The sequence below is a fragment of the Diplotaxodon limnothrissa genome, linkage group LG3, assembly GCF_057381915.1.
Source record: "Diplotaxodon limnothrissa isolate DT_005_m linkage group LG3, D_limnothrissa_male_GT1.1, whole genome shotgun sequence".
Classification (NCBI taxonomy): domain Eukaryota; kingdom Metazoa; phylum Chordata; class Actinopteri; order Cichliformes; family Cichlidae; genus Diplotaxodon; species Diplotaxodon limnothrissa.
Genome location: NC_140598.1, coordinates 70,328,099 through 70,342,282, shown reverse-complemented (window position 1 = coordinate 70,342,282; position 14,184 = coordinate 70,328,099). Strand labels below are relative to the sequence as shown.

Here is a 14,184-nt window from a genome sequence, read left to right as displayed (position 1 = left end):
AGATACAGGAGAGGTGGAGGAAGATCTCATCCTGGGCATCTATTGTCTTATGTAGTCTGGAAGATGAGTGGTGGGTGCAGTTTTCTCTGTGGTGGGGTTGGGTGGACTGTCCTGGGCTCTGTGGGGCAGGGCGGCGCTGCTGCACTGGGCCCTGGCGGAGCTCACGGGTGCGTCACTGCAACCCCCCCTGGCTTCTGCTCCGCGGCTGCTGAGTGAGCCCTCATCTGGGACTCTCCTCAGCTCTTTCTGGGACAGTGGCGCGGCTGCCCCTCTGTTGGTCTTCCTTGGTCTCTTGTGTTCTGGGGGCCTCTGGATGTCTGGAGTCTTGATCTCCTCCATACCTGCTTCATGCCCTGGAGGACGGGGCAGTGGCCCCCCCACACCCTCTAGCAGATCATTACATGAAGGAACCTTTTAAAAACAAGTGCGTCCATGCTCACAGGTGTACACACGGGAGCTCACACACACAAACTACACCCTTTTTGGCTCCTACCTCAAAACGCACTGTGTGCTGTCGATCTTACGTGCTGCACAATAATGTTTAATATTTATTATTTACTGTCATATTCCCATATATCATTGTGATGTTGTTTATTCTATTACTCTCCTTTTCTTCTGCTTGTTTTCTTTTTTCTTTCTCAACAGGTGATCCAGGTGATCGATATATGTATTTTTTTTCTGCTCATTCTGTTGGTTTTTGTTTTTTGCCCTTCTCCCCCATCCCTCTTCTCAGCTGTTTTTCTCTCCCTCTTTCTTTCTCCCCTTCTTTCCCCCAGTCAAGTCTGTCCCGTATTCAGCAAGTGAAAATAAAATAAACAATAAAAGGTGAATCAAATGGAACATTACGGCAAGGCTGGGATGGTCAATTTGGTAAAGTAAATCCGTTGGGCATCTTTCTTCGCCTTTAGACAATAATTCTGATGGCAAAAGAGCCAAACGGGACAGGCAAAAAAAAAAAGAAAAGAAAAAAGAAAAGAAAAATGCTGTTAGGTAATTTTTTACCCTATATTGTTAGAAGGTTTGGTACAAATTTCTGGTTATATGTATGTATTTGTAGTAGTTGGATATTTGAAGGATAATATAACAACAAAAAACTTTAATATCTAACAACGCTGGATGAAACAGAAACAGTGTCCTGTTTTACTGTCCTCCTGTTTTCAGACGAGAGTAATTATGGACATGAGTGGGAAAGTTACACTGCCAAATCCAAAATTGTTTTGGATTTGGTGATGCTGACACCTTTTCATCTTGTCAGCTCTGTATTCCATTCCAACTCTGTAATCCTTTGTTCAAATAAAAAATATTGCTGGGCTCAATGTGGTTCCCGAAACGCTACAACATACAAACAACACTGATGCTTTTTATTGACCTGCAGTTTTTACCTTGTACTCACGAAATTATGGTTATTAAACTTAGGGAATTTCTCTTCATTTTCCCTGACTGACAAAAAAAAAAAAAAAAAGAGAGAATGGTCTGTATAGAGACCAATTGCATCCAGAGGTGAAGCGGCGGTACTTGCAGAAAATAGAGTGCATCGCAAATCTGGACCGATATGAAATACGGCAGTGGAGTAAAGACCCCGACGACTTACCCCCACTGTCCTACCCCGTTATCTTCACGTATCTTGTTTGTGGAGTTAGCGCTTACACTGCGAACCAGTTTCGTAATTACAAGTCGCTGGAGGCGCACATCCAATTTACAAATGGCTGGGTGCAAGATTTGGCTATTTTCAAGCCGCCAAACTGTGAGTACAGGGAGTGCAGAATTATTAGGCAAGTTGTATTTTTGAGGAATAATTTTATTATTGATCAACAACCATGTTCTCAATGAACCCAAAAAACTCATTAATATCAAAGCTGAATGTTTTTGGAAGTAGTTTTTAGTTTGTTTTTAGTTTTAGCTATTTTAGGGGGATATCTGTGTGTGCAGGTGACTATTACTGTGCATAATTATTAGGCAACTTAACAAAAAACAAATATATACCCATTTCAATTATTTTTTTTTACCAGTGAAACCAATATAACATCTCCACATTCACAAATATACATTTCTGACATTCAAAAACAAAACAAAAACAAATCAGCGACCAATATAGCCACCTTTCTTTGCAAGGACACTCAAAAGCCTGCCATCCATGGATTCTGTTAGTGTTTTGATCTGTTCACCATCAACATTGCGTGCAGCAGCAACCACAGCCTCCCAGACACTGTTCAGAGAGGTGTACTGTTTTCCCTCCTTGTAAATCTCACATTTGATGATGGACCACAGGTTCTCAATGGGGTTCAGATCAGGTGAACAAGGAGGCCATGTTATTAGTTTTCTTCCAGAAACTGGCAGTAGGACTGGGAGTTGAGCTTGACTCCATCCTCAACCCGAAAAGGCCCCACAAGCTCATCTTTGATGATACCAGCCCAAACCAGTACTCCACCTCCACCTTGCTGGCGTCTGAGTCGGACTGGAGCTCTCTGCCCTTTACCAATCCAGCCACGGGCCAATCCATCTGGCCCATCAAGACTCACTCTCATTTCATCAGTCCATAAAACCTTAGAAAAACCAGTCTTGAGATATTTCTTGGCCCAGTCTTGACGTTTCAGCTTGTGTGTCTTGTTCAGTGGTGGTCGTCTTTCAGCCTTTCTTACCTTGGCCATGTCTCTGAGTATTGCACACCTTGTGCTTTTGGGCGCTCCAGTGATGTTGCAGCTCTGAAATATGGCCAAACTGGTGGCAAGTAGCATCTTGGCAGCTGCACGCTTGACTTTTCTCAGTTCATGGGCAGTTATTTTGCGCCTTGGTTTTTCCACACGCTTCTTGCGACCCTGTTGACTATTTTGAATGAAACGCTTGATTGTTCGATGATCACGCTTCAGAAGCTTTGCAATTTTGAGACTGCTGCATCCCTCTGCAAGATATCTCACTATTTTTGACTTTTCTGAGCCTGTCAAGTCCTTCTTTTGACCCATTTTGCCAAAGGAAAGGACGTTGCCTAATAATTATGCACACCTGATATGGGGTGTTGATGTCATTAGACCACACCCCTTCTCATTACAGAGATGCACATCACCTAATATGCTTAATTGGTAGTAGGCTTTCGAGCCTATACAGCTTGGAGTAAGACAACATGCATGAAGAGGATGATGTGGACAAAATACTCATTTGCCTAATAATTCTGCACTCCCTGTATGTTAATGAACCTATGCATATTCATGTAACCACAATACAGAGCAGTGCTACGGGGGAGCTGACTGAGAGTGACTGGGGTTCGAGCAGCAGGATCAGCGCTCGTCTCGGCCATCTCCCTTGTGCACGAGATCACGCAAAGAGTTCTGTTTGGTGCCTTATGCTTTTGCAAGTTGTAGTAAAATTGACTCGGCTGTTCCAGCAATAGGTTTGTGCCAACATAAACCTAACACAAAACATAAGTTGCAACTTTTCTAATGCTACTATTCTATTCAACTGAATTAAATTCTACAGTGGCTTGCAAAAGTATTTGGCCCCCTTGAACTTTCCCACATTTTTTTTCACATTACAGCCACAAACATGAATCAATTTTATTGGAATTCCAAGTGAAAGACCAATACAAGGTGGTGTACACGTGAGAAGTGGAACGAAAATCATACATGATTCGAAACATTTTTTAGAAATAAATACAGTGGGGCAAAAAAGTATTTAGTCAGCCACCGATTGTGCAAGTTCCCCCACTTAAAATGATGACAGAGGTCAGTAATTTGCACCAGAGGTACACTTCAACTGTGAGAGACAGAATGTGAAAAAAAAATCCATGAATTCACATGGTAGGATTTGTAAAGAATTTATTCGTAAATTAGGGTGGAAAATAAGTATTTGGTCACCTCAAACATGGAAAATCTCTGGCTCTCACAGACCTGTAACGTCTTCTGTAAGACGCTTTTCTGTCCCCCACTCGTTACCTGTATGAATGGCACCTGTTTGAACTCATCATCTGTATAAAAGACACCTGTCCACAGCCTCAAACAGTCAGACTCCAAACTCCGCCATGGCCAAGACCAAAGAGCTTTCGAAGGACACCAGGAAAAGTATTGTAGACCTGCACCAGACTGGGAAGAGTGAATCTACAATAGGCAAGCAGCTTGGTGTGAAAAAGTCAACTGTGGGAGCAATCATCAGAAAATGGAAGACATACAAGACCACTGATAATCTCCCTCGATCTGGGGCTCCACGCAAGATCTCATCCCGTGGGGTCAAAATGATCATGAGAACGGTGAGCAAAGATCCCAGAACCACACGGGGGGACCTGGTGAATGACCTGCAGAGAGCTGGGACCAAAGTAACAAAGGTCACCATCAGTAACACACTACAACGGCAGGGAATCAAATCCCGCAGTGCCAGACGTGTTCCGCTGCTGAAGCCAGTGCATGTCCAGGCCCGTCTGAAGTTTGCCAGAGAGCACATGGATGATACAGCAGAGGATTGGGAGAATGTCATGTGGTCAGATGAAACCAAAGTAGAACTTTTTGGTATAAACTCAACTCGTCGTGTTTGGAGGAAGAAGAATACTGAGTTGCATCCCAAGAACACCATACCTACTGTGAAGCATGGGGGTGGAAACATCATGCTATGGGGCTGTTTTTCTGCCAAGGGGACAGGACAACTGATCCGTGTTAAGGACAGAATGAATGGGGCCATGTATCGTGAGATTTTGAGCCAAAACCTCCTTCCATCAGTGAGAACTTTGAAGATGAAACAAGGCTGGGTCTTCCAACATGACAATGATCCAAAACACACCGCCCGGGCAACAAAGGAGTGGCTCCGTAAGAAGCATTTGAAAGTCCTGGAGTGGCCGAGCCAGTCTCCAGACCTCAACCCCATAGAAAATCTGTGGCGGGAGTGGAAAGTCCGTGTTGCTCGGCGACAGCCCCAAAACATCACTGCTCTCGAGAAGATCTGCATGGAGGAATGGGCCAAAATACCAGCTACTGTGTGTGCAAACCTGGTAAAGACCTATAGTAAACGTTTGACCTCTGTTATTGCCAACAAAGGTTATGTTACAAAGTATTGAGTTGTATTTTTGTTATTGACCAAATACTTATTTTCCACCCTGATTTATGAATAAATTCTTTACAAATTCTACCATGTGGATTCATGGATTTTTTTTTCACATTCTGTCTCTCACAGTTGAAGTGTACCTCTGGTGCAAATTACTGACCTCTGTCATCATTTTAGGTGGGGGAACTTGCACAATCGGTGGCTGACTAAATACTTTTTTGCCCCACTGTAACTGCAAAGTGGGGTGTTATCTATACAGTGCCATATCAAAACAGCTGTCACATGCTTTATATTGTAAGGTAGACCCTACAATAATACATATAGAGAAAAACTCAAAAATCATATTACCCCCTATGAATAAGCATTTTGGCGACAGTGGGAAGGAAAAACATCCTTTTAACAGAAAGAAACATCAGGCAGAACCAGGCTCAGGGAAGGGAGGGGCCATCTACAGCGACCAGTTGGGGTAAGATAAGGAATTAGGATAAAAGACAGAGAATAATAATAATATGTGGTCACTTGGTGTTCGCTTTCTCTGCGGTAGCAGTATAAAATACAGTTTTTAAATATTGATGTTATTTATGAAACGGAAGAATGTTATCCAAACCCATCTTGCCCTGTGTGAATTCTTGAGGAAATGGCCAGGGTGACAGATGTCTCTGCTTACACTGCTGCCCACATAACTCAAACCCAGATAAGTAGCAGAAAATATGATGATGGATAATCAAATATTAAAAAACAACAACATTTTATTGGATTATAGGGCAATAGTGTAAATTTATTCTCAGTACAATTTTTAAAAAACTATATACTTGTGGACCAGTGGTTTAGTGCATGTAGTTTTTTGTTCTTTTTTTTTTAAACACTGAATTTATTGTGAATTTGTTCCCTATATGTTTCGCTGCAGATTATGACCCACATTGAACAGTTAAATCAGTTTTCAAGGAATGCATACTACTCACCTGTCTGCAGCAGCAGGTTGTTGTCCTTTAAAATTAATGAGCCCATCTTTGGACTGGTCACTCCTGAAGGATGCACAGTGTGGTTCAGGTCTTGATTCAAGTCCATGATAATGTGGTCTTTGATAGATCCAGACAAAAGATCAGAAGAAGATTCGTGGAAGATTTGACAAAAATCTCTTGCTACATTAATATAATTCCAAATGCATATTTTTAATAATTAACAGTAATAATTAAAAATTTCCAAAACAAAAAACAAAAACACAATTGTTTGAAATTAAATGTAGCTTTTTTTGAATAAGTGTTCTGAAGGTTTATAGCTGGGTTATATAGTTTTATTCCTGTAAATATTGCTATTTCAGGTATGTTATTTTTTCTCTTTCATTGCTGCAACACACAACACTTTACTGTTTACGACCATATGAATGTGTGTGTTGAAAAAGACCAGCACTGATATCAAACATTTTTGAAAATTCATTCAGAAAAACTGAGTCAGTTCCAGCATTCAGATACTGATTACCTCGCTGCAAAAGTCATCCTTCTTTAACATTTATATTAATTTACTTGGACTGTTGGAGTTTTCATCATATGCGGGAATGTCCAGTTCTTTGCAATGTCACTGTTGTCCCACTCACTTACTATATTCAATGGTAAATGGTAAATGGCCTGCATTTGTATAGCGCTTTTCTAGTCCATAGGACCCCAAAGCGCTTTACACTACATTCAGTCATTCACCCATTCACACACACATTCACACACTGGCGATGGCAAGCTACATTGTAGCCACAGCTGCCCTGGGGCGCACTGACAGAGGCGAGGCTGCCGGACACAGGCGCCACCGGGCCCTCTGACCACCACCAGTAGGCAAACATGGGGTTAGTATCTTGCCCAAGGATATTTGACATGCAGCCCGGAGGCAACCTGGGATCAAACCACCGACCTTCTGATTAGTGGCTGACCTGCTCTGCCACCTGAGCTACAGCCAGCCAATGGTATATCCAATGCTGTGGAAATTAATTGTACCACCCTCCTGACTGATAGATTTTAATAATGAGATCCCTTTTGATGCTTTATAAGCTCTCTGCAAACTATGGATATTACTGTATCATACAAAGCAAACTAGCTTAACTATATTTGGGGTTAATTAGAGTCTCTTCAATTGATGAGAGAGTACCCAAGACCACTAAATGTTGTGATTAAATCAAACAAACCTTCAACAAACTACAGTTTAGGGGTGTGCACACTTATGCAACCAGCTGCCCAAAGATTTGTTTGTCATGTGAATTTTACAGGTCATAATAATGATGTGAAAAGTTTCAAAATTATTTATTACAATCTATTTTTTTTTAACTCTATGTACATTTTTGTAACAAGCACATCTTCTAGCTTTGATTCTTTCTCTGTCAAACTATTTTTCTAATACAATAATTTTTATCACTAGGAAAAAATCTGGTGTTTTTAACACTGTAACATTCTTGTATTGTCATTTGTAATGTTTCCTGACTTCTATCATCAGATTGTGTGAACTATGGAGATAGACATGATGTTTCATCTTGGGATCCACAACTAAGGAGCCAGGAAAATTAAACAAATGTACATATCTTCATTCTCAGCATCTAGATACATGCAAAGAACCGTATATTGTCATAGATGTTGGGGACATGTATTATGTCCCCAACATCTATGACAATCCATATTATTATTTGTGTTTTTAATATAATAGCAATATTGATAATGACTATATTTTCTTCTCCAGACAAAGTGCTTATTTTCTGCTTCTCTTGATCAACAGGAACAGAATTGTTATATTTGCAATTTGCTCGGTCTCTCTTGGTGGATTAAAAATAATTTTTTCAGCCTTGCCCTGCTGGTATTAATGTTCCTGGCTAAAAAAGTATTTCTCAAGGTTTCACAATTTCATTATAAGAACACATGTCACACATCCAGTGATGTCAAAAAAAATCTTTGGGATTGTCTGTTCTTCATTTAGCCATTCCGGGTGTCTCTCATCAATTAGCAGCTGGTTCATTTGTGCTCCCTGATACCCATGGAGTGCAGTAGGTGTGACTCACGTCCAGGCCCGGTGGTGTCCAATTTGTCATAGATGAGACCCTTTCTTCCACTGTGAGGCGTATTGGACTGTTTTCCTAGATCTGCTACCGGTTATGAGTTGTGTCCTTTTCCCATGTGCTCTTCCAATATTTCTCCATCTCCAGGCGTTCCCCTGCCACTGGGATCATACCTTAGATGGTTCCGTGGAGTACAGTTGGTTTATTCTCCTGCCTTCTATCTCTTTGGTGTACCTCTTCAAGTGGTAGGCCAAGGTTGTGAGTCTTAGCTTGCCTGTTTCCAAGTCTCCACATACTTCTCAGGCACCTTGTTCATCACACCTTTCTACAGCTCCAATAGTTGGCTAACTTCCCTCTGTAGTGCCTTGATCTTGGCCTCTAATCTTCTTCTTAATGAAGTCTACTGCTCCTTGTGGCTCATCTTATAGCCAAGCATCTCACTGCTGCCACGGTATAGATCATATGGTGGATTTTGGTGATGGTTGTAGTGGCCGTAGTTCTGCATTCACATCGTCTAGTAGACCTTCAGAGGGTACTTCACATAGTCATCATAACTGGTTTCCAGCTTCTCCACGTTCCTATATTTATCCTATTCTACTTGCATCTTTCATTGTACATGGGGCTTGGCACCCAATCTTGGGTGGGGGTGACGATATCTCTCCCCTGACCTGTCAAACCGGTGCCCCCTTGCCGTAGCATTTATGTTGTATTATCTCGTCTCTCTCCAACTGTGAGAGCAGTTCCTTCTTCCAAATGTTGAAACACTGAGCTACTACTTGTTTCCTCATCAGTCTGGATGCGGGATGTCAAAGATTCCGACAGAAGATTTCACAGGTCTCACATACTTGCGTAGTAGCATACCAACAGCACCCTTTTCTTATCTCTTGGCCCTTCTTTTTCGAGTAGCCTACTTCTCATCAGTGTGTTATGGTTCTTCAACACCTGACACTGACCTTGTTAACACCTTGGTATGGTTTCAGTTATGTGTCACTCATATCTGAGGTAGGCTTTGGTTAGCATTACGGTGTGAGGTGGTTTGAGTGGTTTGTTGCAAGCTGTGTAACGCGTTAGCCAAAGTGCTAGCAGCATCCCCAACTAACGTATGCTTCACCTCATTGTGATATTTTAAGCTGGAAATGCTTCAGTAAAAAGAAAATTCCATCTTGCACAATGTGCATAATACTTTGTCGGTCGACTATTCCGTCTTGTTATTTTTTTAATTCCCATCGAGAGGGCCAATGTGCGTTTATCATCTTCCACATTGAGTTGATTGGTTCAGTAACTCTATCTGGACAAACTGCCCGAATTGCATTGACAGAAATATTTCAGCGATTTTGATTGATTCTCTCACACACACACACACGCACGCACGCACGCACGCACGCACACACACACACACACACACACACACAAACAAACAAACAAACAAACAAATTAACTCAGGAATATAAAATTCCGAACTTTGCGAAAGCTTACATGTCTGAAGAAAAGGCCACCAGTGGACTCATGGACAGATTACTCATAGATAAATATGCAGAATCCTCAGGAGGACTCTTCCAGGGATTCTGATAGTTTCTGCCAGATACAAAGAGAGAAACAAACACCTTTTAGTCCATGTCCACAGAAATTCTTCTTACTTGACCTGTCTGATTGCTGCTCCTCCTTGATGCTAGTTCTGTTTTCATTCTCTCTCAACTCTTAATCTTAGAATATAAAGTGCCTTGTGATGCACGTGCTGAACTGGTATTATAACAATAAACCAGAATTCAATGGAATATACATAATTGTCCAGTAATTTATTTCAGGCAAAAACATATAATACAATTGTCTAAAAATTAGGCTGTTCTTCCCCACCAGTGCATTAAACAAACAATTGTGAATATTTAATTTTTTTCAGTAAACTGATAAAAAAAAAATTCTTTAATTTAATGACTTGATGTTACAGCTGAATATTTTGATTTAAGAAAAAATGTCAAATTAGCAGCAGACCGAGGCTGGACTTTAAAATGAATGGGTAAATCTTTAGAGCGGTCACTCTGAAAGGACACACAGCTGGGTGGAGGTTCAGGTTGGTTCCTGTGAATAATGATGGAGCAGTGATGTGAGTGCTGAGCTGTGACATGGAGAAGAGTCATGGACAGTTAGAGGTGGTCATCTCACCTCTGAGCTTTGGTCTGGCTCTCATGTTCCCCACACAGAGTGCTTTTAGAGGGAGGGACTCCCTCCTCTCTGTCCTCACACTGATCCATGCTGCTCAATTCACATCAGCTCACACACACTTTCTACCTTCACCTGCAGAGGAAACACAAATCATTCATGTGCACATCAACTGAGAGCTGCAGAGGTCGTGTCTGATGTGTTGGACTAACATCCATCTGAGACGCAGCTTTCATCAGTTCACTACAAAAAGTGTCACAGAGCCCAGTTCAGCCTCCAAATCCTCCATTACTGTAGTCCTACAAAGCAGCAGGTCAAACATGGCTGCAGAGAGCAGCTTTATGTCAGTAACCATGTCCAGGACCGAGCTGACTGCTTACAGAGTTCATACTCTAACTGCTAGCTGCTCTGCTAGCTAAGCTAACTCAGTAACAGTGACTCTGACAGCAGTTACTGTGGAACAGCGGCCGAGCTCAGGACACATTCAGTGTGTTTAGTCTGAGTCCTGGACTCTGATTCAATGGATTCAATCCAGCTCAGAGTTTCATGTGTTCATCAGAATAAAATACATGTACTAATATAACAGAAGTAATGCTCTGAATGCAGGACTGTAATGGAGGACAAATAAGGTTTTTACAGCCTGAAAGAAACATTCAGTTCATATATTTGTAGACAGTGAAGCAGTTTTTAATACTGCAGCTGTTTCCTTCAGCTGTGTGTGTGTGAGCCACACTTTCATGTGCTGCTTTAGAAATATGTGGTCTGACTGCTCAGACTGAGTCTAGGAGGAAAGTTCACACGCTGGAGAAAGTTTTGTTCCTAACTTTGTCAGAGTTCGGCTCCAAAGACAAAGAAGACGGAGCTCACAGTCTGTAGATGGTCCTCAGTGTGTGTGTGAAGCCAAGAAAGCACACAGGAGTGTGTTTATGTAAGCAAATCAGTGTGTGTGAAGAGTCTGAGGGAGTGTGTGAATGAGACTAAACACTCAAACCAACAGTCCAAGAAAAGCGTCTGGATTTCTTTAAGTTTAACTTAAAGAAGTCCAGACGCTTTTCTTTTTGTCTCCATAATGTCTCCATAATGCTGCAATGTTATCTGCCCCACAAACACACTGTGCAGAAGCTCTGATGGTGACACAGAAAAGTCAAAGTGGAGATACTTCTGTCCACCTTTGATTAGACTCATTATAAAAAGGAAAACAAAGTTTGAACACAGTCATGTTTCCAGTTCACTGACTTACATTTATTCCATGGACACTCACTCTAACCTGAACCACAGCTACAACCCAACATTGTTGAGGCCTCATCTCCTCCTTTCCTGACTGTAGAGGTTAAATATGCAACAACCAACAAATAAAAGAATTTGGTTCATTTCAAAGAAATTCACACGGTGACCAAGTAAAGTAACCGTAGTAAAGGAGACAACATCCCGTTGATGGTGGGATTATTTGAAAGATTTGCTTTAGTCACGTCACCAAATGCAGTTGAACCACCCGTGGATCCATGTTTGACCATTCTACCACTCTGAGCTCTGCTTTTGAATCATTTTATTATTATCATCATTCATTTATTCATTCTTTGGAGGGGGGCTATTTCCTAGCCCCCCTCCAAAGAATGGGAAATATAACAGAAACTCTTTCAGTGTTATTCATTAATAAATTAACAGATAAACTGTGAAGAAGAAAAAAACTGAGATTTAAAGGAGAGAGTGAGAAACTTGATCATCCATCCTCATAATACATGTTTATCAGTATCTGCTGTGACCATACTGCAGTAATAACTACAAGTCTACATTTCTGTGACTGTTGATCAATCACAGCAGGAATCTGAGCTCATCTCTGCACACAGAGCAGCTTCAGCTCTGGGATAAACTGCTCGCTTCACGTCCTTCTCAGCTCACAGACACTCATCCTGATATTTTCCTTTAACATTTGATGGTATCTGGAATAGTTGGCAGTAATAAGGATGATTTTCTGTAAAATCATATTGATATGAGCCGTGAATTATTCGTAGATGAGCGTTAGATTAGTTTGATGGGTTAACTCAGAGAGCTGAAGATATGGTGGACATGCTGACCTCGCTCCGTGGTGTACAGGGCCGTTTACCCTCATGATTAATATTCACAATAAAAAAATGAGGCGAACATCATGAAGTCTGTGTTTCATAGTGTCGAACCACCTTTGTACAGTTAAACCTAACAATTACTACATGACGGAAACACCAACGTTATTTCTTTTATGCGTTTATCAGGTCACGCTGATTATTGAACAAAAACCCAAACATCAGATGTTAATCGAATTGTTTTTACTTTTCAAACCGACGGATCATTTGAAGCCAACCATCCAAAAACTGCTTCAGCTGTGTTTGATGTTTATGCTACAGCCTGAAAACCAATATAATCAATATCAGATATCAGAGCAACAGAAACCTCGGTGATCAGGGCCCTATTTCAGGAAGCCGGTTTAGTGCAAACTCTGAGTAAGTATACCCTGAGTTAACGAAAACTCTGCGTTTTCGGTTTCACAAAGCGAGTTTAGATTAATTCTGAGTGAGTTACTATGACGACACACTCCGTGAAGCTAACCTGCCCCCTAGCAGGTTTACTTCAACTAACCCTGACTTTCTCCGCCTCTTTGTCGGAAACCTGACTGTAGGAAGTGTCAGAAATGGCGTGCCCCTTCCTTGAAGAGCCAGTAGATGTTGAAGCCCAAATTCTCCACAGAGCTCTCCGCCGGGAGAGAGTGATTAGAGCGCGTTTGGACATTTTATCATTTCCTGATGATTTCCTGTGTGAACGTTACCGTTTTTCAGCACAATCTATAATTTATTTGAATAACATCCTCAGGCCTAATATTGTTCATGTGACACATCGCAGACATCCGCTCAGTTCTGTACATATTATTTGTATTGCACTTCGGTTTTTTGCAAACGGGAGCTTTCTGTATGATATTGGTGACGCTGAGCACGTTTCCAAGGCTACCGTCTGTCGGGCAGTCAGGAATGTTACAGTTGCACTGAAACGTCTCCTGTACTCGTTTGTGGTGTTCCCCGGTCATAGACCCACAAGATTTATCAAAGAGGGATTCCACAAAATTGCAGGTATCAGGATGAACGAAACTTAATGTATGATGTGGTGATACTTGAACTACTACTTAAATTTTACATTTATTTTCACGGTTCCCAGGCGTGATTGGCTGTACAGATGGCACTCACATTCCAATCATTGCTCCTTCAGTAAATGAAGGAGACTATGTGAACAGGAAGTCTTTCCACAGCATTAATGTACAGGTACATAGTTCCCTGTAGCATTTCAAACTAACAAATTATTTCATTATAGTAATGGATGCTAATTTGTGTTCTCTGCACTGTGAAGATCATTTGTGATGCTGCCAACATTATCACAAATGTGGAAGCCAACTGCTCAGCCTCTGTGAGTGGTGGTGGTGGAGGACCCCCACCTGTTTTTCGGACCTCCGCTTTTTTTCTGTTGGCTATAACGGGTCACATTTGAGCATACAGAGTAAGCAAATATGTACTTGTAATGTGCTCAGATAATTTCAATAAGTGCTTACAGAGGGGAAATTAATGTAGCCTCTAACTGCAATTGATTTACATCGGACAAACAGACCAAGCACTATGGCTCATAATACAATTACACCTTACCTGTTTGGACTATATTTTTATATTTCATTTTTACTTGCTGCCAGGAACGTTTTGGGGCCTGTTGGGTTGCACCTGCGCTCACATCACATCACAAAATAAAATGTATAAAATAAAAAATAAAATAAAATATAATAAAATAACGTGTTAAATGGGTGGAAATCCCTAGATCAATGTTCAAATTCAAAATCAAATTCAAATTTTATTTGTCACGTACACAGTCATACACAGTACGATATGTAGTGAAATGCTTGGACAACTGCTCGTGACCTAAAGAAAACAAAAAAGGAAAAGGCTATGAATAAGATAGGAAATAAA

The 14,184-nt window shown here is 41.2% G+C and overlaps 1 protein-coding gene across 2 annotated transcripts in view; it reads right to left on the bottom strand.

Moving 5' to 3' along the window:
- LOC146637675 (protein NLRC3-like) overlaps positions 1-14,184 on the bottom strand; it is a 121,518-nt gene that overhangs the window by 28,167 nt on the left and 79,167 nt on the right. The window contains exons 1-3 of one of the 2 annotated variants that reach the window (XM_085349762.1): positions 10,211-10,346; positions 9,527-9,625; positions 5,985-6,101 (exon numbers count right to left, since the gene is read on the bottom strand). The exons of the other annotated variant lie outside the window; for it this stretch is intronic. Of the exons in view, the coding sequence (XP_085205888.1) occupies positions 5,985-6,101; positions 9,527-9,625; positions 10,211-10,299 (305 nt within the window). The 5' untranslated portion in view covers positions 10,300-10,346. Of the gene's footprint in view, positions 1-5,984; positions 6,102-9,526; positions 9,626-10,210; positions 10,347-14,184 lie in introns of those variants that run through there. 2 annotated transcript variants of the gene reach the window in all.